The following is a 25,033-nucleotide window of genomic DNA, read 5'->3' on the forward strand; positions in this document are numbered from 1 at the left end:
GACAGCTGACTCCTGAAGTTTTTGATATTCTTCATATTTTGTGAGAAATGAATCTTTTCCAATAAGTTTAAAATGATTTTTACCTTTTATGGGCTTTTTCCCTTTATAAAGCTATTTTTTCTAAAGGTGTCCATCATCTTTTGAGTCAAATTCTTACATTAAATCAGTGAATTAGAATAAGAAGACATTTGGGCTGTTACCAAGCAAATTAAATCAGTATCAATAAAATTCATATTTGCAATGCAGAGAAAACACTGAAGCTGCATCTGAAGTGGCATGTAGATGTATTTACACATTGTTTAGTGCAGAAGATGAATGCATTTGACCTGCAATTACAAATGCATAAATAATGTTTTTGAAACTTTTATAAAGAGGTTTGGGTTTGAGACTTTAGTCTTTGGAACTTTACAGATCTTCTTTATGCACCAAGAGCTTGTAACACTCCAAAGAGAAAGGAAAAATTGAAATCACATCATATGAGCCCTTTAATTAACTACTTGTTTATTGAACTCTTTATTTAAAAAAACTCTTTATAAAAAAAAACCTTTGTAAGCATACAAATTTTTGGGGAAAAAAACAGTACTCTTCATGTGATGTTGATTAACTACATGAAATGATGTAAATATATACATTTTCTGTTCCAATTTTTTGAATTTTGTAACGGGCTGAATCATGCTGTAAAAGAACGCACTCTAAATGCGCACATGCATTTATTTTAACCTCCACATCATGAATGTGGGTACTCTGTAGGTGTTTAGTTTGGTGAAATCACACCAAAACAATCGCTAAAAAACAATTACAATATTATCTCAGACGATATATATATATATATATAAAGCTCACCTCTAACGTCAACCAGAAATTAGTTATCATTTACCCCCCACTGTGGTTTCATTTACTAGTATGTGTTTTAATTTTTAGTTTAAAAATACTTATTTTCAAAATGGACTGGTTGGTTTATTAGTCTGGTTTAGGGTCATGTCCACTACACACTACAAACTTCAAAACATCTGGATGTTGAGTAAATCTCGAAATAGCCAGCATTGATCATGGATCAACATATGTTGACCTAAAAAATTACCAGTTTCAAGACAAAAATACTTTGAAGTAGTAGTTTTAATCATAGGCCCAACCACAGATTTCGATCAAAAACAGCTTACACCTTTAAACACCCTGCGCGCAAGGGTAGATCATGTTGTGTTGTCCCATATGCTTCTCTTTTTTTATTATGTTGCTTGCATTACGTTCCCCCTCAGACACCCCCTCTGGTTTTTGGCCAAGTAGAACTGGTGAACTATTTTAAGCCCTAAAAAGGCCATGCGATATTCCCATGATTAATTGTGAGTTAAAAAAATCAATAAATAAATAAATAAAATTCTATATAAATCCTTCCTGTGTTTAGAGAGTGCACAGAGCTGCAACAATTCAACCAGTTTCTGTCGTCTGTCCGACAGGCCTCCTATCCCTGCTGCACATGCAAATCATGACTGTACACCTTCTTCTTTTGTGGGTGTTGATTGATCACTCATTACAAAATGCGAATGGAATCTTTTCACTATAAGATCATGTTGTAAAACATGGTGGATGTTTTCTTCACAGTAATGGATTTTTCACAACTTCATAGTAGCACCACTGACATGTTGTGTTTTTTTTTTTTTTTGTGCAATTATAAACTGTAAGCATTAGCCAAAACAAACACTTTTTAGTTAACATGTTTCTGCATATTCAGTATGCAAGAAAGCTTTTCTGAATGCATAATGAAATCAAAATGTCAACTATTTTTATCTGGAAAAAAAGTTTATTTGGCAATAGTTCTTGAAAAATGTTGATATCTACAAAGTTATTTCTTACATGTACAAAGGCATTTTTGATTCAAGATCAGTCTACAGAAGTAAAGAATACCTGCCATAACTTAGTGAAGCATTTATCATTTATTCATTGTATACAGAAGATACGTGGAGATGTGATTTATTCGAGACTTGTGCTTTATATTGAGAAGATGTCTTATTTTGGCTTCACATTGTATACCCTGTCTACTAACTTTGGGATGTGCAAAAATACTCCTCTCTTTGCTGTAAGTACTGTGTTTTTCACAGTACCGCCAATTATTAGGCTGGCCATTACTTTCACACCCCAAATCTATTTGTCTTTTGGGGGTTCTTAGACATTCATATTAGTTGCCAATCTGTCTCCAAATCCAAGGATTTAAGATGGTGTATTAGGTAACACTTTAGTAAAGGGACCAATTCTCACTATTAACTACTTATTAGCATGTCTATTATTATATATTGGTTGTGTATTAGTGCTTATAAAACACATATTTTGCGTAACCGTATTCTACATCCTTAATACTACCCAATACCTAAACTTAACAACTACCTTACTAACTATTAATAAGCAGCGAATTAAGAGGTTATTGAGGGCAAAATTTGTAGTTAATGGTGAGAATTGGACCTTAAAATAAAGTGTGACTGAGTGTGATATTGGCGACCATGCAAAACAAACCCCTGACCATTTTATGCAGCCCATTTCAGACCATATCACATTGGTTCCCATGAGAACTTGTGGGCTTTTGGCACTGGACAACTGGCACATATCTTGGCTTCTTATTTGAAGTGTATCGGATGTACTACACGTGGCTTACATGTTCGTCAGGTTTGCAGTCTTCATTGTCCGTCAGAAGCAATGTGTCCAGCGTGATGTTCGCGGAGTTCTGCAGGTGCGTGGGACGCCGCCGAAGAGGACTCTGATAACTTACGGGGCTGATGCCGTTCTTCATACCGTGTTTCATAAACCGTTTTGAGTTTTCGGTCACCGATGACCGAAAAGAAATTCTGCCTCTCCGTTGCATTTTTGGAGTCCTTACACGTCTGTAGTTACATGTGATGTAGCGCCTAAAGGCCTGCCTGAACGTCCTGTTGAACAGCGTATAAACCAACGGGTTGATTCCCGATGAAACGTAGCCCACCCATTGAAAGATATCCAACAGATGTTCCACTAGATTACTGTTGCACCCTTGACAGAGTACAGAAGTCACATTGGTAATGAAGAAAGGACACCACATCACAACAAACAACATGAATACAATCCCTAGAACCTTTGATGCCCTTTGTTCATTGCTCAAGTTTTGCATGGACCTCTTTCCTATAGTGGACATCCTTCGGAGAGGGATCTCATCCCTTGTGACAGGATGCAGTGTTCGATCTCTTTTTATTCCATTTGCAATGACCGCTTTCTCAGGCGAAGAGACAACTGGCAACTCCTGGTGGAAGACTGTGGAAATGCTGGGCCTTGCAGCTCTTGATCTCAAAAGATAGGCCTTCTTGCGCAGTACTTGGATTGTCAGCAAGTAGATAATCATCATAATTGTGAGTGGTATAAAGAAAGCTGTCAAAGACCCATACACCTTGAAGTCCCCGAAACCTTCTGGTGACAACAGACAGGTGTGGTTGTTGTTGAAGGTGATGTTGTTTGGATGGTCGAAGACTTGTAGCCCTTTGATTGGGATGGGTATTGCAATACCTGATGGAGAAAGACCAATCATTACATTTAGCAGAGAATAAGGTTTAAATAAAACTCTGAAATGATCAAACCAATTAAAATTGACTTCAGGTGTGCCCAGTCTTGCTCCCAAAGGGGCACCTTCCTCCAGTTTAAAAACCTGAACCCGCTAAACATGGTCCTCAGGATTACTTGAAACGTCTAGGAAGGTGTGTTGGAACACTTTGGTGTCAAGATGGTAGTACTCAAGATGAATTTCATTTACCTCAAAGCATAGCATATTTACATTGTCTGAGCCATTCAGATCTGCTTCAGGTCTCATCTCAACCTTTTTCTGGTGTCAGTCTCCAGTCTGATTCAACCTACACTGGTCTGGGCCTGGAATTGGACCTGAACTTCGACACTGGATGGAATTAATTTCTCAAGTAAGGTATATATCCAGTTGCAGGATTGGACACAACTGGACTAGGTTACGACATAGTCCAAGGATCTCCAACCCTGCTCCAAGTGGCCCTGAGCACCTTGATTACCTGGTTCAGGTGCATTTGATTGGGGTTGGAGCTGAAATCTGTAGAACCTGGATCACCAAGAGCAGGGTTGGAAATATGCAAAAACGTTACTGGACCATGGTGTCCAGTCCTGCACCTGGATATATACCTTCCTGGAGAGATTAACTCCAACCAGTGTACAAGTCAACACCAACTCATTTAGGTCCAAGTCCAGGCCGAGACCAGCACAGGTTGAAATATCAAGTATCCCTGAACTCCTTGATTAGCTGGTTCAAGTGTGTTTGATTGGGGTTGGAGCTGAAATCTGTGGGACGGTAGCTCACCAGGAGCAGGATTGGAGACCCCTGGTATAGTCAGTCATTCCCTTTCTAAGCTCCTGCCCACTGAAAGTATTTTTTTGTGCTTTTGGCAACTACCTTCTGTTTTAAAGCAATGCTACGAGTTGGTGTATTTCCAAAACAACTATTTGACTAACTGGTCCTGCAGAAGTCTTGAACAGTTCAGCTTGTGTGGGGTTCATCTGATCCCGATTAGGTTTTTAAGAGGTGCTCACATTAGATGTGATCTGTTGTTAGAAAAAAAAAAAAAAGTTGATGTAGCACTATGTAATGGAGCAGAACACAGGCCACGAGGCATGTTTTAACTTGATACAACGTCTTATAAGAGCAAAATTCATAGCGCAGTAAAATTAAAAACAGCAGAAGATGTATTTTTTTTTTCGATATTGTGGAACTTGAAAATTGTGGAAATTGAAATAGTGTATACATTTGCCATTCATTACTAATAATAGCAGTTACAACATCAATAATGCATCTTGGATTTAAGGTCTCTCAGTTTAAGTATCTATAACCATCAGCTCCTGTTGCCTGCTTTCTCTCAGTAATACTGCTTTGTCAAATGTGAGAATATGCAAAGTCATTCTCAGGAGTCCACAGTTACATGGTCAGTGTTCAAGTGACACAGAACATGGCCTGCCTTTCATGGTGGTGAAACTGCATCATGATTCCAGAACAGTGCGTTGAGCTTGTCCAAACAACGCAGTCAAAGTAATCGTCTGGACTGATGTTAACGAGCAGAAATTGCGAGGTGTTTACTTTCATTCCACCCCCCACAAGCCAACGTCCACGTATCACTAAAACCGATCATTAAAAGTAAATCGTTTGTTTGAATAAATAATAGAAGCTCCTTGTTCAGTCAGTGACGTGAGAGAAATGAAATGTATGCACATGCAGCTTTTCCAGCCAATGAGTGTTTAGATCATCGATCGGTTTGGCGCTTAGAGACTGGGTTTTGCCAGATTTGTGTAAAGCTATAATTTCACATTTTATTAAATGTAGGTAATGCAATTCTAGATACGAGTTTGTTCCCATTTATAAGCCTCTTCGTCTTCTGGAAGGAAACTGTGGTGGCATTTGTGTGTTTACATTTGAAAATTGTAAAACAATTGTAACATTGTGACATACCTATAGAGATTAGCCAGACAAGTGCTATCTTAGCCAGCGCTTTAGCTCTGGACTTGAACTGGCTGTGCTGGATTGGTTTCTTAATCGCAATGTAGCGGTCAAGGGAGATGGCACACAGGTGCATGATGGAGGCAGTTGAAAACAAGACATCCAGGAACAGCCAGATAGGGCACAGGAAATCTGCAAGGGGCCAACTGGAGTCTGAAATATGAAGAGAATATTAAGCACAAATCAGTGGGCTGTCTGAATTTAAATTAGGACCAACTCTGACACCTTTTTGTCATTTTGTGATGGGACACACATTTTAAAGACATCTTTTCAACATTATTTCATGCACGCTAACTTAGCATGGCTTTCATCAGAGTTATTGTGCCATTCAGTGTTTCGGGAAAATGACGGCCAAACCTATTATCTTAAATATTAAAAATGAGTATTAGCTGCTTGTTTCTTCTCTTCATTCACCTATGAAGAACTCCAGATTAAGTCAAATGTTTTCATAGTAGGAAAATAAATGAATTGCATGGAATAAACAATACATTTGTTTTTTCTTGTTTATAATGTCTTGTTTGGACATGGACATTAATGTTGCTTTAAATTCATCGCAGCCTTTTCATCGCAGCCTTTGCATCCCCTCTTGTATTTAGTGAATCATAACGTTATTAAATAAATACAAACAAGCTTGAGTTGAACAAAACCGGTTCAAAAGACTTTTGGACTATTCATCTTGCTCTTCAGTGATGCGGTTTATTTTAGTGACAAACAGAAAACGGTGGATAATCGAGTTGGTCTTCATCCCATTGCACTTACAGATGCTGTTGTTTAAAGTCTTTAAATAAGATTACGTTGTTTTCGTCTCTGCAGTTTTTGTTTGTCTTTTTCATGCTCAACTAAAACAGATCAACTTTGATGTACATGCCATATTACTGCTCTCATGACAATTCTACATTTACCAGAAGTGAAAATGAAGGTAAAATGCTAAATTTAGTGAAATTTTTCATAAAATACATCTTAAAACTCATAATAAGCTGCCTTTTGTAAAAACCTTTTGGGTCTCACTTGTAAAATGAAGGTAAAATGCTTAAACATGATTTCTAGCCTTCATGGACCTCAGCTTTTGTAAAAACCTTTTGGGTCTCACTTGTAGTGTATCTCCAAACTTGTGTGTGTGTGTGAGTGGACCTCCATGGTTGGGAGAGCCTATAACCAGATGTTGAAAACTGGCATGGGTCAGATCACCAGCTCCTCAGAGAGGGCTACATTATTGCCAGCTGGGCTTTCTATATCCAGCATGTTTTACTGTCATTTTGGAGGGAAATTAATTTAACCAGCATGATGTTGTTATTAGTGCTCTCAAAATTAGCATTAATGCGGGCGATTAATTGATTAATTTTTCAGATTTGACGCAGTTAACGCAGGGGCGGAGCTAGGGTTGGCTCATACTATTATTTCATATTAAAGCATGAATGAAATTACAATTGTTGAGGTTTGGGCGGGGTTAGGGTTGGGTTTTGCTATTATTTTTTTTTAAACAGCCAAATAAGCTAATAAACCAGCTGTTGTGATGTTCATCAGAAAACAAAAGAGAGAGAGGAAAAAAGAGGAAATCAATTGCTTTTGTAGCTTTAAGGATACATCTATAGCTTATTTAATTTAGAATTTAGGGTTTGATAACAGTATTATTGTTTTTTATTGAATGTTGTTTGGAATTAGAAGCTTTTAATTTGTTTGATGAATATATTAAAGTTTTTTGTAGGTTTTTTTTACTTTTTTTTAGGGTGTATTTATTAATTGCTCAAACTGTTGCAATTTGTCAGTCTTATAATGGAGGTGAATGGGAATCACGGCTAAACCATACAATATAATATAACAAAAAAAAAAAAAGAAAACATACACAAACAAAACCCAATTAAACCCTGTCGGCTTGTGATGATAACACACACACACAAAAAACCTTTCAGAGACATCAGTAGTGTTGCTATCAATGATACTCATCTTAAGTCATAAATTGGATGTAAATATTATTGCATTTTTTAAGTGGTTTTGTTTTTTTTGTTTCTACATTAATTTGTTTTTTTTTTTTATGTTAATGCATTAGACTAGGCTAACCTGCATTAGATGACACTATTCTGTATTTGTGTCCTTGCATTTCTGTAAAATCGTCAATTAAATCAACTATCCTGTTTCTCCCAATCACCCAAATTTGTATCTAAAAAGCCATTGTTGCGCAATAGATTCTAAATGTTGAATGATTGCGGTCACACTTACCATTTTCCATTGCAAAATACAGTCATTGTAATAGGAATCCATGCAGTTGGGAATTTTGCATAAGGGTGAAAGATTTTAAACAGATTTTGCAATGCGAATTAGCTGTGTTGACCAACAGATAGCCACTTGGTTTAAAAGTGATTGTGTGAGTAGTGCTTCATACATCACTACACTGTTGACAATAGACACTGGATTGTTTTCCCACAAAATTTCGGATAATGTGACTACAGCCTAAGAACTAAAACAATAAAAATCTATTAAGGGTTGTGTTCATTTATATGTGTCAATGTAGCAATCAATAGTAATACAAATGTTTTTACCCAAATATTATTCACCCAAACACATTAGTATATGAAATATACCACATAGAACCGCCTATAAATAATTTTGGGTGATAACACAATTTTGTTCAAATGTCATTGCATGTGAAAACCATTATGATATTGCTTAGATTTTTTTTTGGCGAGACATAAAATCTAAGCGAAAGTATTCACTGTCGCCCAGCCCTAGTTCTCAAATAGACTGACAGGTAAGTGTGCCCTCTCTTGCTGAAAGCAAAATAAAGACTCACTCTGCTCTACCACACTTTAGGTTAGCGCCGCCAAGTCTCAACTTCCTCATGTAAATATTTCTCTCGTTCTCAGAGAAACACATTTGTGCTGTGCTCTCCATAGTAGGCTCTTGTTTTTAGCGTTGCTGAGACTCTTTATCAAGCGCCGTGTAGGTTTTCACAGAGACATGGCTTTAACTTCAGTTCCTGTCTTCAACTGGTCCACAGATGTGGATGTGGCCTTTGGTGGATGTTTGGTTTAAATGATTTAGCAAGCACATCTTACCTCCACAAGACTGAAAGCTTTGAATTACTCCAGTTGGTAAAAGTTGCTTTATTTTTAAGATTACATTTAATCGCGAGTTCTTATGTTTAAAAAATAAAAAATAACATCTAGAGTTACCGTTGTCTTGGTCAATAAATTGTGGCGCTCACATTGTATTTATTATATTACCTAAAACGTGTAATGTAATTGATTACGTTACTAACTGCAATTTTTCACCATGCAATTTGGAATCAGCAACAGACTACAATTTATAACTAATCTACCCAGCACTGTTAAAAGGATAGTTTGCCCTAAAAATGGAAATTCAGTCATTTATTTACTCTAATGTCGTTCCAAACCTCGGACCACATTGAAAGTCCTAAGGTTTGGTATGACATGAACACAATTTCATTGCTGAATTGTCCCTTTAAGGTTCTTGTTCAAGAGCCAAATTATGATCTAGCAAACAACTGAAACAGACAAGGTGCAGCAAATAAGGTTCAATAAATGTCATCAGGTCTAATTAATGAGAAATAATAGACCGAGTGGGGTGTTTGGCAATCGGAACTGAAAGCCAAGCTGGCATCAGAACTATAATAGCAGTAGCTTGGCAGATGTTGTGTAGTTTGAAGCTTGTGAGGCATGTTTACACCAGAAACGTTTTGAAGAGTGCTTGACTTCTGTGTGTATTCATTCAGGGAAACGAAACGTAGTGTTTATCATTGTTTAATATGGTTTTAGTGTAATTCTGAGAAACTTTAAGGCTTTTCAAAATCAGGACACAGACTCCATCTGCTAACAAATTCTACAATAAACAGTCCTCCTCAATTAATGTTTAGGTTACTTACGAAATAGCACGGTCACCAGAGCGATGGGCATTACTAGCAATCCCACCAGCAGATCGGCCACAGCCAGAGACATCAGGAAGAAGTTAGTGGCGTTCTGGAGTTTTCTCTCCAGTGACACTGCCAGAATGACCAGGATGTTTCCACCAATGGTGGGGATGATGACCAGAAGAATTAGCAGCGCGGCCCAACGGAGTGGTTCTCCAGGCTGGAGCGAATCCCAATTCTCGCTCCCTGTTTGGTTGAGCTCCGGCATGGAAGAAACGCTACTGCTAGCCATTCTGCTTTGGAAAGGTGTGCTTTTGTTTTTTCCGTGGGCTCGTCCAGCATTGTCACAGACTCCCTCTAGTCCGAGGGTGGTAGTACGTTCAAGTTCAAATGATGCACTTGTGTTTGCTTGAGCAAAAGAGTTTCTAAAGAATTCCCTCCAAATTATTATCTCCAGATGGAATCGGAGACCGGATTGGTCACATGGTAGACAAGGCACTGACCATCTTTGTTCTTTCTCCTGCGAATATAAACATTACAGTGGTCTTCAAACTGATCTATGACAAATGAGATTTTCTGGTCATGTGATTAGCGGAGCGTGTTCCAAGCCATGTTTCTTAATTAAGCAAGGAAGTAGCTATCAGTAATGATCTGTGAGTGTTGACCATATGGAGTCATTTGTCTTCCTATCTAGTTCAATCAATCTTATGACTTCATAAACAATGTTTATGTTTTCACAATAATTAGGGTTTCATAACTTCGTTATAATTTCGAAATGGCCCCTTCTAGCAAAACGTTATGTAATGAGTGTTGTGAAATAGACAAATGGTGTGTAATATGTAGATAATTTTATGAAATATAGTAAAAATCTGGCATTTATAGAAAAAAAAAAAACTATTGTAGAATATTAGCATGAATTGACTTAAATTTTATATTTCTGTTATGTAGACTATAGCCTTTCCCCTACCAACTTTACTACTCTTTGATGTTTTTTCCCCATTATAAGCTACAAAGAAACTCCTCAAATTACATTTACATTTTTTAACTATATATTTTCTAAATTTAAAATGGTTCTTAATATATTAAACGTTCTTCCATGATGAAAAATATTGTGAAAATTAAGTAAATTTTTCACGTACCTTGCACTCAAACCTGCAGATTTCCTCTAGGCATTAGCTTAATTCCATATTATTCACCGTTTTATTTTCCCCCATCTTTTAAGCAGATGAAACGAGTGCTTCTTCACAAAACATTCCTCGGATTGTGAACTCTCATCTTATATATACACCAAACAAAGTACACGAACAAATTCTCTGTGGGAGCGGATCCAGATATTATCTCACTTTTCAGTTGCATGCTGAGGAATGTCCTTGTTCTCGAGGAGCTGGGCGACTCCCCAGATCTTCTCCGCATCACCTACCGTGATCACGGACCGGTCTAACACTTCCAGACGTCCTCTAACCCTTCGTCTCTCATTCTGTGTCTGCTTACGGACTCGCTCTGCCTCTCCCTCCCCCTCCCCCTCTCTCTCGCTCTCTCATGAGTTAAACCTGGAGGAAGGGATGAATGTGTCGACACTGGGGTGGTTCCAGTGATCCTGGGGGGTCATTTTCTTCAATGCAGCAATGCTGCTGTTTATTTTTGTCATTCATAGTTTTTCCATAACGTGATTTATCCGTTTTCTTTCATTCAGTCAACTAGTCATATTTAAAAAATGGTTTAGCACATCCCTGCCACCTGCTTCTTGCCAGAAATGAAGAAACGTGGTGTTTTTGATGCTTTCTGAGCTATTGGGTTTCTATTGAGCTATTGGGTTTCTATCCAGACTTGGACCTTGAAGCACCCTGCTAATTTTCCTCAGCCGTCTGTATATCCAGATGGAGCGTGATTGCCCTTTAACACCCTCTGAATACTGAGCGGGTCGGTTCTGTGGTGGATCTGTCGTATTTTAAGAAGTATCGATTGATGATTTGACTCTGACTTTCACATTAAATGACTTTTGTGAGGCCAGTCCGTGAACAATCTTCATCCAGCTCCTCCTTCCCAGTACCCAAGGCTGTATAGAGACATCTGTTTCCCACCTTGACATGGTGTTAGCTAGAGGTTAACGCTGGTTACTGAAAACACCAACAAAAGAGGCTCATTCTGAATGCTTTTTTAAAACTATTAAAGGAGTAGTTATAATATTATCATTTGATATACTATTATTGTTTTTATTAATATTTTGAATTATAAAAATTTGAGCTGTTTAGTAATTTTGTTGTGTTTTTGTCATTTTATTTTTAGTTTTAGTAGTTTGTTAATCAAAAATAAAATAAAATTGTGTCTTGGCAACTAGTATAATTAAAACTATCATTTCACCTACTTTACATAAAAAATTAAAGACAGAGATTGAACTTAAGCATTTAAGTATGATCAAATTAATTTCAACTTTTTTTTATTTTATTTGTTTTTAGTTAATTCAAATTAATAATCTGACCTTAATGTATTCTTTTGAAATTCGTGCAATTGCTTTTATTCCCAAAGTTTTGTAGACGTCTAATGAGAAGTATTTTAGTTAAAACTCTTTGACTTTTGGGTTGCATGTATTGAAACCTGAAGTCTGTTTTAATAATAAACTAGTAAAGAAATGCCGTTTTTTTTTTGTTTTTTTTTTTTGTTTTTTTTTTTTAAGTGGACTGGTGCTGGTGTAGGGGACTCTTTTGTTTGTTCATTTTACTGGTGCGTTGGAGAGCGTCTGGCAAAGGGAGACTCTTGAACCATGAATGCCTCCGACTCCTGGAGTGTGTCAGGCTTTGTCTTTTGTTTATGAAAGTTAGCATGAAAAAACTTAAATCAGACTAAACCAGATTTAGGACGGAGCTGTTAGCTAAAGATTTAAGAGGCTGTTAAGGTTGATTGTGCTTGCAAAGAAAGACAAAGGAGTTTTTATGAAGGAATTATATATATTGTATATGTGTAAGCTCTTTGGGGACAGTGATCAGTGATCTTTGATATTGAACGAATGCAAGTTGTACATATAAAGGTTTTTCTTTTTTTAATTAGAACGTTTGGTACTTTTTCATTAGTGTTTAAATCATGGTTTTCTGGGTTATTTTATTTATAAATGTACTATGCATAGGCATGTGTATTAGTGTGGAGCACAAACATTGTACTTTTTTAAAAAAAAAATTGTTTTCAAAAATTGGCAAGTTGTTATGAATGAATACCAGAACCTATTGAAGGCAAATCTAAATTTCTTTGTGAAAACAAATGAAGCTCCAGTCTGAATCTGAGATGAGCCTCTAAAACCCAAATGACCAGTCAGGATTAGATTGAATAAATGGCCGTGGATGAGCATAAGACCCTGGCCAAGATTAGTATTTGTACAGAAGTTTCCCAACTTCAGCGTTGAAACTGTATTTCCCAGCTCGCCAAGTTCGGCCCTTGATATCCGGCGCAACACATTAATTCCAGCCTGATGAAAGATTAAGTCAAATCCTTTTTTATTGCTAGTTGGCATTTGTATGCGAGTACTAAGTTGTGGATTAGCTTCCCACGGAAAGGGTTTGGCCTTTGGAAAGGGTTCAAGCAGTTGTCTCAACTGGACATGTTGTCTGTTATTACTGACGAGATTGTGTTTTTTGTTGCTCTGTACCAAAACTGAACTTTAAATTTAATTCAGTTTATCTTAAATCAACCTGGTATTATACAAGCTATACAAATCTGGTTTTGCGCAATTAATCTCTGAGCATATTGCAATCAAATCATCTGTGTTGATCAGATTAGTCTGAATTAAAGATTAGATATTGATTTGAATTCATTTCCATGTTTACATAGAAAATATAGATGTATTCGTCTTTTCTTATGTATCGTTTGATAATATTTGATACTTGATTTAGTTTGAAGCATTTAAGTATTAACAATATGTGTGTTTTCATTTCTAATTTGCACAAGACTTTTGCATTATTTAATAAATGTAGCTAAAAAAAAAATTGCAAAATGACATTTTTATTAACGGATGTTATGCTAAACTAAAACGTCATTTTTTTTTTTTTCCTCTCGCGACAAATGGCAATGGATGTTGCTAGGTTTACGTATATATCAGCGACATGGCACTAGCTGTTATTTTTAATTGAAGGGTAAGCCAGGTGACCGGTAAATGTGAAAAAAACCACCTCATGTGAGCATTAAAAAGTATTGCGATATATCAGAGTTTTTGCGAAATTTATGTGATTCTCCATTTAGCGTATTTTTCAATTCGCAATTTCAGTTTGCGCAATTTGAGGGTTAATGGAAACACAGCTTGTGAAACTTAAAACTACTATAGAGCAGTACCAATTCATAATAATGGACAGTGTTTACGTTATCGACCACAAAAAAAAAAATATTTAATGTAATCAGTTTGCTCCCTTTCAGTGACTTTGTGTTATGTGTCATCTGAGAGTGTTGGCATAGCCGAGTCTCAAAGGAGGATTTAATGAGGAAAATGAGGCTGTTATTTGACTACTTTATTCCTGCATGGCCATTTAGACCTTCAGGCTATTTAAGATTACCATTACCACAGATTTAAACAGAAGATTCACGTAGTCTTGCAGTCAAGGACGTTTCTTTGTAGAATAACAGATGTAGCATTTTAAATGTAGCTAGCTTTACTGTAGCTTAACAAATGTAAACTTGTTAATTGGCTTGTAACTTTGTAAATTGAGTATGTTCCTCAACACTGATCGAGTTTGCATAGAAATGGATATTTATGTTCATAGAGAAGCTTTCTATACATTTCATTCAACTGTATTAAAAGCCAAAGAACCACAATTTGAACAATAAAACATCTATTATGCCTTTGTACCGAAGTACAAAATATCAGGCCAGAAAGTCTTGTCACATTTATGGCCGAACATTCCCAATGCTATAATTTTATGGTCTTGTTCGTAATAAACTCATGTGCATACTTCAGATGTGCTTAATGAATGGAATCCTGTAATGTTTTATCGAGTTAGATTCTTTTGTTATAAATGTAAATTTAGCTGCACGCCAGTTTAATAGTTCCTTTGCATAAACTTTGTACAAAGAACTAAAGCTTCGCATTCCTTCAGTCGATCTGAAGTATTACTGTCTGAGAAAATAAACATTTTGGAGAAATGATGGTCTTTGCTTCAAGTGTCTTGTGTTTGTGTCCACAGGACTCCAGAACAGTGTCCCAGTGTGGTTTCTCTGCTGTCTGAGAGCTACAATCCTCACGTCCGCTGCGGCGCTGCAATGGCTCTGGGCATCTGTTGTGCTGGCACTGGGAACAAGGTGAGTTTTGATCAATACTGTATCTGTACTGAGTACTCTTAGCTTGTTAATACATTTAATAATTTCAGTTTGTCGAAGTTAATACAGAAAAATTTCAGGAAAAAAAAAACTTATTTTACAAGGTAAATATTAATTCAGTTATTAAAATAAATGTAAACGATAGAATGAACAGTAGATGACGTGAACTTTTAAACAGCTTCATCTAGGTTAATATTCAGTTCAAATATATTGCTGTGTATAGATATTTCTATAAGGTTCCTGTAACACATTAACTAGTATTAACTAACTATGACCAATACAGTTGTTATAGTGTATAAATCTTTGCAGCTGTTCGTTGTTAGTCCATGTTAGCACAGGTCCATTAAATAGTATTGATAGATACAACTTTTGATTTTAATAATGTTTTATTAAATGTTGGAATCAACATTAATTAGGATTAATAAGTGCTTTAGAAGTTTTTTTCATTGTTAGTTTACGTTAACTAATGTGGTTAACTAATATCAACAAAAGCAACATATTCTAAAGGGTTACTAATATTAGTTTAATACATTTTCGTTAATAACTAATAATTGTAATGTTAATTTATACAACCTAAAATGTTATAAATTAATCTAGATTTGTAAATGATGTTAAATTGTTATACGAGTCATTTATGCACAAATCGGACATGCAGTATAACGATGTCAAGTTATTACGATGTCAAATTTATTATTTATTTGTATCAACGTTTTTTACAACATTTTTTCAAAGCAACTTTACGTAAACTCCTAATGATAATGTATAGAATATTGTAAGACCTTTTTTTATTTCGTTTTGTTACGAGATTTGTATCGTTTTATGAGTGTACTGTAACTTCTCATTTATCAACAATATCAGTTTTTGTTCAGTCATTGTTGTTGCATTTGTGGCCATTTTAGTCACAGTCTGGAGCACTGATATGACTGTTAAAGTTTAGACGGCTGAATGATTATTAAACGAGTCTGTAAGACAGCTGGGCAAGATCTGCCAGGACCCAAGAGAGATGTTTGAACTGTCTTACAACAATCCTGAGTGATGTTATTGGCTCTTATGCATGCTCAGGTCGGTTTTGCGACTTATTGCATTGCCAGTGGAAGAGTCACAGATGGCACATTTACCTCTCGAGTGGAGATGAGATTAAAACCAGTGCCTTGGACAATGCTCTAGCCATTAACCACTCAACTCCCACGTTTCGTGAGCTGGAAAAATGTAATATGAAGATTGGTCTTGACTGTTTAACTTATAATAACTCTAATCCAAATCCCTCTCAGGTGCCCAAATACAGTCATGGGCGTTTTTTTTGGCGAGCTAAGATCTCCCACACTTTCAGTTCTGTCAGGCCGTTTAAATGGGTCACAAATTCAGTTTTGGGTCCGTAATTTATACACCTGGTCAAGGTTTTACTGCAGTATAATTTCTGCTTCTGCTGTCCTGACACAATCCTTTTTTTGGCTCCATCTATCAAACAAACTCTGGCTTTATTTTGAATTAATCATTCCAAACAACTGCTGACTCAATTGCGGAAATATGCATAATGATGGGGTACTGTATGTTGTGTAATGTCACCCTAGCTCTCAATGATCTGTGAGCCAGATTTGCTGGTTTTGGCTCCGTCTTCAGTGTAGTTGTAATTCAAAATGGTTTGGCTTTTAAATTAAAGATCAAATGTGACACTGAATACCCATCTTAAACAAACCAAACTAAAGGATGAAAAGTTCATGCACTAGGGGTGTAACGGTGCATGCATTTGTATTGAGTCTCTCATTTCGGTACTCATGTTTACCGAACAAATACAGCATTGTTTTAACCACTATACGAGTGAAACTTCATCGGGAACTTGCAGTTTTATATATTGTTACTTTTGATAAGAAACAAAGTCTCGTCTTTTAAATGACGTCCATTTTTTTTTTTTTTTTTCAGGAAATTAAGACAATAAATGCCGTTTTGGCACTCTTTGTGGCGCGACAGATCGCTGTATAAATACCTCAGTTCAAATGGCAGCACAGAGCGCGAGTGAGCGCAATCATCCCTTACTCTGTACTAGGGCTGGGGCAATAAATCCATGCATCACGAATCGAGAAATGATTCCGCATCGATTCTGAGATTTTCCAAAGGCATCGCGATTCTCTCTGGAATTAATTCTGAGCTTAGTTTTTAACAGCAGATGGCACTGTGTGCTTTAGAAATAGCCGTATTCTGCTTGCTCCCAGTTCCTTACACACACCGCTTGAACCTAAAATAATCATTCATAAAGTTCGAAAAGGTTGAAGCGAATTACAAGAGTATCCACAGTGGGCCGTGTTTACATTAATCTTGCATCATAAAAGCATGTAAGCCGATGTGCAAGAATATTTAACCACTTGCATTACTCAGCCGAACGCACAAGTGCTCTTCTTCGTGAGCATTTGAGTGTGCGGTTATAAACTAGCCAAGAGCGCCATCTGCTGTTAAAAACTAATCTCAGAATCGATTCGAGAGAGAATCACGATGCATTCCGAAAATCTCAGAATCGATCCACGAATCGCGATGCATCGATTTATTGTCCCAGCCCTACTCTTTATCACTAGTTTTACCGTGAAATAAACATAAATGAACATCTCATTCCGTAATCGCTCAGTCTTTCAACCACGAAAAGACGTCAATAAAACAGCTTCTAAATTAAATGTCACGTAGCATTTCATTTACCTCCGCCAAGTCATCAGTGTCCACAGCGTCCACGGTTCACTAAAGAAATGAAGTCTAGAGAAGAGCATTACGAGAAATATTGGACTACTGTATAAACTCATTATATTTTACTTTAACTGTTAGTGATGTTATGAAACAAGTTATGACATCCACTGTGTAAATCAATAAATTTCAACAACAAATACAAATTTTATAATTAAGATGTTAATTTAAAAACTGCATTGTGTGCAATTTACATGTTTGTGTGTGTGTGTATGCTGCCGTTTTTCCATAATTATAATTCATATGCTTCCATTGACGATTTCCTCCAACAGGAAGCAATCAATCTCCTGGAGCCCATGACCAATGACCCGGTGAATTACGTAAGACAGGGTGCGCTGATCGCCTCAGCTTTGATCATGATCCAGCAGACAGAGGTCACCTGTCCAAAGGTAAGGGGAATGTGTGACTTTGGGTGGTTCGGGTTAATTATTTTGCTTCTGGGATTCGTAAGTGTTCAAAAAAAAAAGGGTTCCAGATTAATGGATGTGCATTAGCTAGAGGAAGTTTTTGTGGGCTTGAGAGACTACACAGACTGAAAATGAACAATAGTCTGTCATTTTACTGTTTATTAGAGATTCTAGAATGCACCTAATTCATAAATATTCACCTCTTGTAATATCAGACTTTGTCCAATCATTTCTACAATGTGGTTGTGTAGTCACGGTAGATTTGCTTGTTTCTTGGGGTGATTTTCCTTCAGTTTTACCACATGATTATTACCGGGCTGCGAATTTTATGGCCGCATGAAAGTAAAATTGACTTGAAATCCCTGTTTTATGGTGTAATAAAAGGCTGGAGTTGTAATAATGGAAATCATTTGTTAAATATCCCTTCCGGGCAGACTTAAATTCATGCTAGCCACATGTTTTATGAGCCTGGCCTTAAAATTTGGAGAGAGAAAGCAGAGTATGATTCTCATAAATGCCTTCGAACAGACTTCATTTAACAAAATCTAAATGTTTATTTAATATTTTGGAAAGCGAATTAAGTGATTTCGCACATGAATCTGTATTGACCTTGTCAAATCCCTGAGAAACCATCTTTTAAATTATGGGCATAAGACCAGAAACATTTAAAACAAGTTAAGTTTTGATTTCGCATCTTGTTTCCTGTTCTCGTTCTTTGTTTAAATTAAAACCACAGTTGTCGTGTATCAGAGATCAGCTGTACATTAACTCTTTCTTTCCATAGGTGAACCAGTTTCGACAGCTCTACTCAAAGGTGATCAGTGACAAGCATGATGATGTGATGGCCAAATTCGGGGCCATCCTGGCTCAGGGCATCCTGGATGCAGGTCAGTATCAGATGTGACTATTTAAAGTTTCTGGACTAGACTACCATGTGCTTAATTTCATTTATTTATTTGCATTCTGCCTTACCTTATTCTCATTAATGAAATATAAAGGAAAAATTCTTAGTAGGATTTGTAGAAACAATCTTTTTAATATGTGCATTGCCCATTTGTTTTTGTTTTTTTCTCTCTGGGTTAATGTGCTTTATAGAGTCTTATCTCAAATAACTGAATGGTTGTGTGTTCTGTGCTAAATGTGAGGGTGAAAACAAACCTTTTGTATGCATGTCAGAGCAGGTAAGTCCGTTTAAGGCTTTGTGATAAAATGCTGATAGGATCGTGACAAGAATGTGGCATGCCGAGCAAGATAGCACCACGTCTTCATGCCACTACAAGCAAATATCATTCACTCAGTCCCAGGGGTGCTTGCCTATTAATATTGAAAGAATGCATCGACCTTCGAGATGCTCTTGCCCCCAGCTTCCCAAATATCGGCTTGTGCAAAAACCCAGTGCAGGTTATCACACAGTCAGCGGAGTATTTCACATGGAGTGCTGTTTTTGCCCATTGTAATTGAATTTAGGACATGCTGGGACGGTGTTGCATCCTAATTATTTGTATTACAGTTGGGCGACAGTTCCTAACATGGGGGATTTCTAGGTTTCAGTTAGGGGTCCATGCCTGAACACTTAATTTAAATACATAAGGCATACCACCACATGCAGACTGCAACTTATTAAATAGCTGCTTTATAAAATCTTTCTTACACTGTGGCTCCAAAACCTAAGCTGCCTTCCTGTCTACAGCATACAATGTCATCTTAAACAATATACACTACATAGGCAGCAACTACATGTGCTATACAAACAGTGCACATCGCGGAAAACACACAGGAGAATCAACTCATGTTCGATTTAAATATACTTTGACATTAGCATGTTGCTAAGCTAATACTGCAGTATTTCAGTGAGCATAAAAATACACACAGGCATGGTAGGGTAGGGGTAGGTATGGACAGAAAAAAGCCTCAAACCACGATTAAGATGCTGGTAGCACAATCTGATGGGTAGCATTTTTCGCTATCGATTTGTGCTACCTATCTGTTTAATGGGAGGTAGCACGAATCGTCAGAACTCGAGGACCTTTCCCGATCCCACGGCCCCCCTCTCTCTCCAATTTCACTTCTTGCCTACTCTACACTGTCCAATCGTAATAAAGACAAAACACCAAAATTAAATGTGTGGCGCTTCATGGATTGCTACACTATTGACAGCAGACCTATTTTGTTGAAACTTTGCTAATGAAGAGGCGGGTTGGAGTTCCAGAGGAGCTTTCTTACACCATCTTTCTGATTCTTCTCAGGCGGTCGTAATGTGACGATCTCTCTGCAGTCACGCACAGGCCACACCCACATGCCATCTGTGGTGGGTCTCTTGGTCTTCACCCAATTTTGGTTCTGGTTCCCACTCTCTCACTTCCTGTCTCTGGCCTTCACACCCACAGCTATCATCGGCCTCAACAAGGATCTGAAGGTAAGAAGAAATGTCTTCCAGCCTATAAAGCAACACAGTGCAACCTCAACATGGGTGACTTCCCTTCCATGCATGCTAGTTGGAGCACTGGTAAAGCAGTTTGTTCAGGAGTGTCCAATCGTGTTCCTGGAAGGCCACTGTCCTGTAGTTTAGCTCCAACCCCAATTAAGCACACTTGAGCCAGCTATCAAGAGTCTTAAGGGTGCCTAGAAACTTCTCTATAAGATGTTGGCCCTCCAGGAGCAGGTTTGGATTAACCTTGGTTAACTCAAATGTTCACATTGTTAAAACTAGGGAAAGCCGATGCCACCAAAATGGTCCTCTTTATTGCTTGAGGATGCTAGAGTAAGTTCTTTCCTGTTAACAGATGCCAAAGGTGCAGTATCGATCCAACTGCAAGCCCTCCACCTTTGCTTACCCTCCACCCTTGGAAGTGCCAAAGGAGAAGGAAAAAGAGAAGGTCTGTTTTAACCCTTGTATCGTGAACTCTCACCTGGCTTGTCACAACTCCACTTGATACCAAAAACCAATGTTCTAGTCCCCAGATTTCATGGTGTAACTTGACCCACTGTTCTTTTGTCAGGTTTCCACCGCCGTTCTGTCCATCACGGCTAAAGCCAAGAAGAAGGAGAAGGAAAAGGAGAAGAAAGAGAAGGAAGAGGAAAAGATGGAAGTGGTATGCATGTCCCACAGCACTTCCAGAAACCTTTAGCATGTCATGTACCGCAGAACCCCAGTGATTTGGTCTTTATCTGGTGCAGGAAACACAGGCAGAAGCAGAGAAAGAGAAGAAAGATGAGGATAAGGAGAAAGAGAAGGAGAAAGAGAAGGAAAAGGAAAAGGAAAAGAAAAAAGAGCCAGAGCCAAACTTCCAGATGTTGGAGAACCCAGCACGTGTCATGGCCGCCCAGCTCAAGGTCCTCATCATGCCCGACAGCTGCAGATACCAGCCCTTCAAACCTGTGAGTCTGACTCCTTTGATTTAGGCCTGTTTTGACGGTTTTCATCTGTAAAACCTCTCATGCTGCCAATGAGAGAAACTCTTCAGAGAGAAGACATTTGCCTAACAGCTCTAAATAAACAGCATTGAGAGCTGCAGTTTAGTGCTCAGAGGTCAGCTGGCATGACTCCAGCCACTTGTTTTTTTGCATTTTATGAGACGTCAGATGTGAAAATGTCTGCTTTAGCAGGAACATGATTCTGTATTTTGCATTAAATAAGACATCTAGACAACTCATTTTTCCTGGAATTATATAGTTGGACTGTCACACCATATAGTAACCCCCTTCGTCCACATTATCGCTCCCAGTTACACACGGGTGGCATCATCATCTTGAAAGACACCAGTGAGGAAGAGGAGGAGCTTGTGGAACCCGTGTCTGCTCATGGCCCTAAGATCGAGGAGGAAGAACAGGAGCCCGAGGCCCCAGAACCCTTCGAATACATAGATGAGTGAGATACGCCACCTTACAGGTACTTCCTCTACATTTTTTTTTTTTTTTTTTTACTTTTGTTTTATATATTGAATTTAAGTTGTTGTTCCAGTTTATTTTAGTTTAGACTCTTTGTTCATGTGAAGATCCTAAACTAAGAAATTCCTAAATTACCTAAACCTAAATTTCATGAAATTCCAATATGATTTTATGCAAAAGTTTGGGCACCCCTGATAATCATCATTTCAGTTTATAATCTGTTTGACTTTCGAAGCAGCAACTTCATTTGGATAGAATTTATAACTTATGGGTACAGCATTTCTGCGTTGGCAGTGCTCAGAAAAGGCTTTTTTTCACATCACCCTTCCATTGTGCTGTTCCCTGTGCAATAAGTGACTACAGGTAATCAACACAATCGAAGGGGTGCCCAAACTTTTGCACAGCCTGGTTTTCACCTTTGACTTTTTCAAACAACTCAATACTGCTACTCTAAGAATTTCTGATGTATGGAAAACATCACATTATGCAGCTTTCTCTAGAAACTTTATGGTATATGATTACAATATTTTTTCTTAAAGATATTATGCAGCCTCACGGGGTGCTAAAACTTTTGAATCATAACTCGGTGAAGCTCATGTGCTCATCTCAACTCTTTTTTTGCAGGTGGTGTTATGAATTCTGCGTGTTCACAGCATGCACCGCTACATGTCTACTCAAATGCCCACCTCTTTTTTTTTTTTTTTTTTTTTTTTACGTTGTTTCCTCCACTTTGGCCTATCGTGGTCACTTGACGGATGTTTTACACAATGGTTTTCCGTCATTACAATAAAATATATATGTTGAACATGAGATTGGGTGCTTTTATTGTGGTGGATCTTGTATGCTTTATATGTATTTTTGGTATTTTTTGGTATTTTTTCCACTCACTGTAGCGAATATATTTTTAAATCTCAATTTACACAAAATACAGTTAAAAAAAGAATAACCAACTGTCTGGAGGAAAGACATATCATTCAATTCACTCACATCATCATCAGTCATAGTGACAGTATTTTCTCGGAAAAATAAACGATTCACCTTTTTTCCATATACTGTATATCATAAGGTGCTTTCTACAGAAACTACCAAGTGACTGTTAATGGTATGTAGTCAGAGGTGCTTTACCAACCTAAACTGACAGGAGGAAGCATTTGGTCACACTTTCCCCCGACTGTTCACTGTATCCCCTAAAAGGAAAAGATTTTTTTGTCAAGGCGCTAATTTCCCATGTCTTTACAAAGTGGGTGGGATACTTTGCACTTTGACTTCAGGAAAATTGGCACAGTTCCAGAAAGAAACTGGTATAGCATTTATATTTCCTTGAAATTTCTGGTAATGTCTTGGCATCTCTTTGTCATTTTAGGGCGTCTAGAATCTTGACCTTCTAATGCTCTTTTTACAGAGAATTGATTGTAAATTATGTCGTAACTGCAGAGATCTTAATTGGTTTGTTTTCCAAATAAGAAAAAGAAAGTGTTTCATAGTTCTTTTAAGGACCTTGCAACACAGACCCCAGTGATCATCAGCCTCTCTTAATGGACCTTGCTCTTGTAAACTGCGTTTAGAAGAATGGCGAGTCTACATCATGGCAAAAGCAGATGAAACCACTATATTATTACACTTTATTATCTGTCATCTTTCCTTCATTGCCCATTTCTGAGTATGTGACCATACAAGGTGATGTATCTAACAAGGAAATGGAGCTTGTCTTGATATGACCCTAAAGGGTCAAAGCGAACACTTGGAGAATGGCGCGTCCTGCCCAAGTACGATTGTTGGTGAACAAATACCTCCATCACTTTTTGCCGTGAAGTCACAGTCTGTTGAAGCCGCACTGATGACAGAACGGCTGGCAAGAGCGAACCTCTTTTGTTCCTTCGGTCAGTCAGCAGACTGGCCAGAGTGGTGTTGGAGAGACGTTTATGACGGGTGTCCAGGCTCTGGAGGTGGTCGAGAGCCTTCCGTTTGTTGTACTTGCTGGGTGCAGTGATGGACACGCTGGATGTTCATTTGAACTGGGGACAGGGATGACTTATGATTCCTCGAGAGCCAGGGAATTAATGGATCTTGGCTAGAATTGCAAAACATCATAAATACAATGGTGTAATGGAACACAGGGGTCGGACTAATGGCTCTTGTAAAAGTCAGTAGCCCCTCACTGCAAAACACAAGATCCAGGGGGCATGGTTGGATCCACATCTAGGGGGTGGAGATTGGTAGGTTTAGGGGTGGAGATGGGTGGTTTTAGGGGTCAGGGGGTGGAGACGGGTAGGTTTAGGTATATGTAGGGTGGGAGGAGTTGGATCTGTATCTTCATCTCATAAAAGTGGCAATATGGAACCAGGTTGCAATGACCTGCAGGATTTCTAGCGGCATCAATTGGAACTGCGGTCTGTTCTTTTGAAAGGCCCGGCTTTTACAACAATAATGTGACAATGGAAGATGCCAAGTGTGAAACTTCTTTAGAAAGTTTTATTTTTTATAAATTCTGTTGATGCATTTATTCCTATTAATTCCTTATACCTTGACTCTGAGAGCACTCGCAGCTCTTTCATTTCAACCACAACTGAAGTCATTTATTTCAAACCATCCTGATAAGGACTTGTTTGACAGTAAACCGTTTGTTACCATGATTGCATGTCTACAGTGCCCACATGCCATGAACCACGCCGAAGGAATTTAGTTTATATAAGAGATGAACTTAGCAGATAGATTAGCTTCTATTAGTGGGCAGTCTTTGGGTGCTTTGTGCGTGTGTGTGTATATATATATATATATATATATATATATATATATATATATATATATATATATATATATATATATATATTCTTTTTATTTTCAGTTATAGAACAGGATTAGGAAGTGTTGAACATTACAAGGACCTATACAATTTATTGTTTGTTGTGGTGACTGAAAAATAGTTAAGGGTTTGTCTTAACAGTGACCAAAGAAGAGCTTCCAGTTGCTTTCGCAATGTGTTTCATTGGCTCTCCATGGCCAGTGTTTCTCAAATAAAATAAACACTTCCAGAGCAGACCGTGCCAAGACATTTTGGACACTGATAGACTCTCTGGCCGAATTTGGCCCAATGGTTAGAGAGTTTGACTCCTAACCTTAAGGTTGTGGGTTCGAGTCTTGGGCCGGAAATACCACGACTGAGGTGCCCTTGAGCAAGGCACCGAATCCCCAACTGCTCCCCGGGCGCCGCAGCGTAAATGGCTGCCCACTGCTCTGGGTGTGTGTTCACGATGTGTGTGTGTTCACTGCTGTGTGTGTGCACTTTGGATGGGTTAAATGCAAAGCACGAATTCTGAGTATGGGTGACCA

General features: G+C 37.9%; 2 protein-coding genes across 3 annotated transcripts in view; one reads left to right on the top strand and one right to left on the bottom strand.

Moving 5' to 3' along the window:
• Nucleotides 1-22,513, top strand: part of LOC109047046 (26S proteasome non-ATPase regulatory subunit 1-like) — a 33,152-nt gene extending 10,639 nt beyond the window's left edge. Inside the window, exons 17-25 of the mRNA XM_042749745.1 lie at nt 14,549-14,663; nt 17,681-17,797; nt 18,600-18,702; nt 20,062-20,231; nt 20,599-20,691; nt 20,815-20,907; nt 20,993-21,193; nt 21,541-21,704; nt 22,328-22,513. Of these exons, the coding sequence (XP_042605679.1) occupies nt 14,549-14,663; nt 17,681-17,797; nt 18,600-18,702; nt 20,062-20,231; nt 20,599-20,691; nt 20,815-20,907; nt 20,993-21,193; nt 21,541-21,687 (1,039 nt within the window). The 3' untranslated portion in view covers nt 21,688-21,704; nt 22,328-22,513. The remainder of the gene's footprint in view (nt 1-14,548; nt 14,664-17,680; nt 17,798-18,599; nt 18,703-20,061; nt 20,232-20,598; nt 20,692-20,814; nt 20,908-20,992; nt 21,194-21,540; nt 21,705-22,327) is intronic.
• Nucleotides 1,785-10,890, bottom strand: LOC122134023 (5-hydroxytryptamine receptor 2B-like). Of its 2 annotated transcripts, XM_042749746.1 has the most exons (4): nt 10,526-10,890; nt 9,402-9,906; nt 5,474-5,674; nt 1,785-3,522 (listed from the first exon to the last, which is right to left on the bottom strand). In XM_042749746.1, the coding sequence occupies exons 2-4, from the start codon at nt 9,676-9,678 to the stop codon at nt 2,630-2,632; spliced, it is 1,371 nt and encodes a 456-aa protein (XP_042605680.1). In that variant the 5' UTR covers nt 9,679-9,906; nt 10,526-10,890; the 3' UTR covers nt 1,785-2,629. The 2 variants fall into 2 exon arrangements, with proteins under 2 accessions (XP_042605680.1, XP_042605681.1); XM_042749747.1 differs by lacking the exon at nt 10,526-10,890 and having other exon boundaries at nt 9,402-10,178.
• Nucleotides 22,514-25,033: the final 2,520 nt, after the last annotated feature.

The sequence above is a fragment of the Cyprinus carpio genome, chromosome B22 (assembly GCF_018340385.1).
Source record: "Cyprinus carpio isolate SPL01 chromosome B22, ASM1834038v1, whole genome shotgun sequence".
NCBI classification, from domain to species: Eukaryota; Metazoa; Chordata; class Actinopteri; order Cypriniformes; family Cyprinidae; genus Cyprinus; species Cyprinus carpio.

What these genes read in the sequence shown, in the direction of transcription:
- LOC122134023 (XM_042749746.1), bottom strand. Translation starts at nt 9,678, where the DNA reads ATGGCTAGCAGTAGCGTTTCTTCCATGCCGGAGCTCAACCAAACAGGG. An exon ending in TCTGGTGACCGTGCTATTTC is followed by an intron (nt 5,675 to 9,401) that starts GTAAGTAACCTA and finishes TTCATATTTCAG; the next exon opens with ACTCCAGTTGGCCCCTTGCA. An exon ending in TGTCTGGCTAATCTCTATAG is followed by an intron (nt 3,523 to 5,473) that starts GTATGTCACAAT and finishes TTTCTCCATCAG; the next exon opens with GTATTGCAATACCCATCCCA.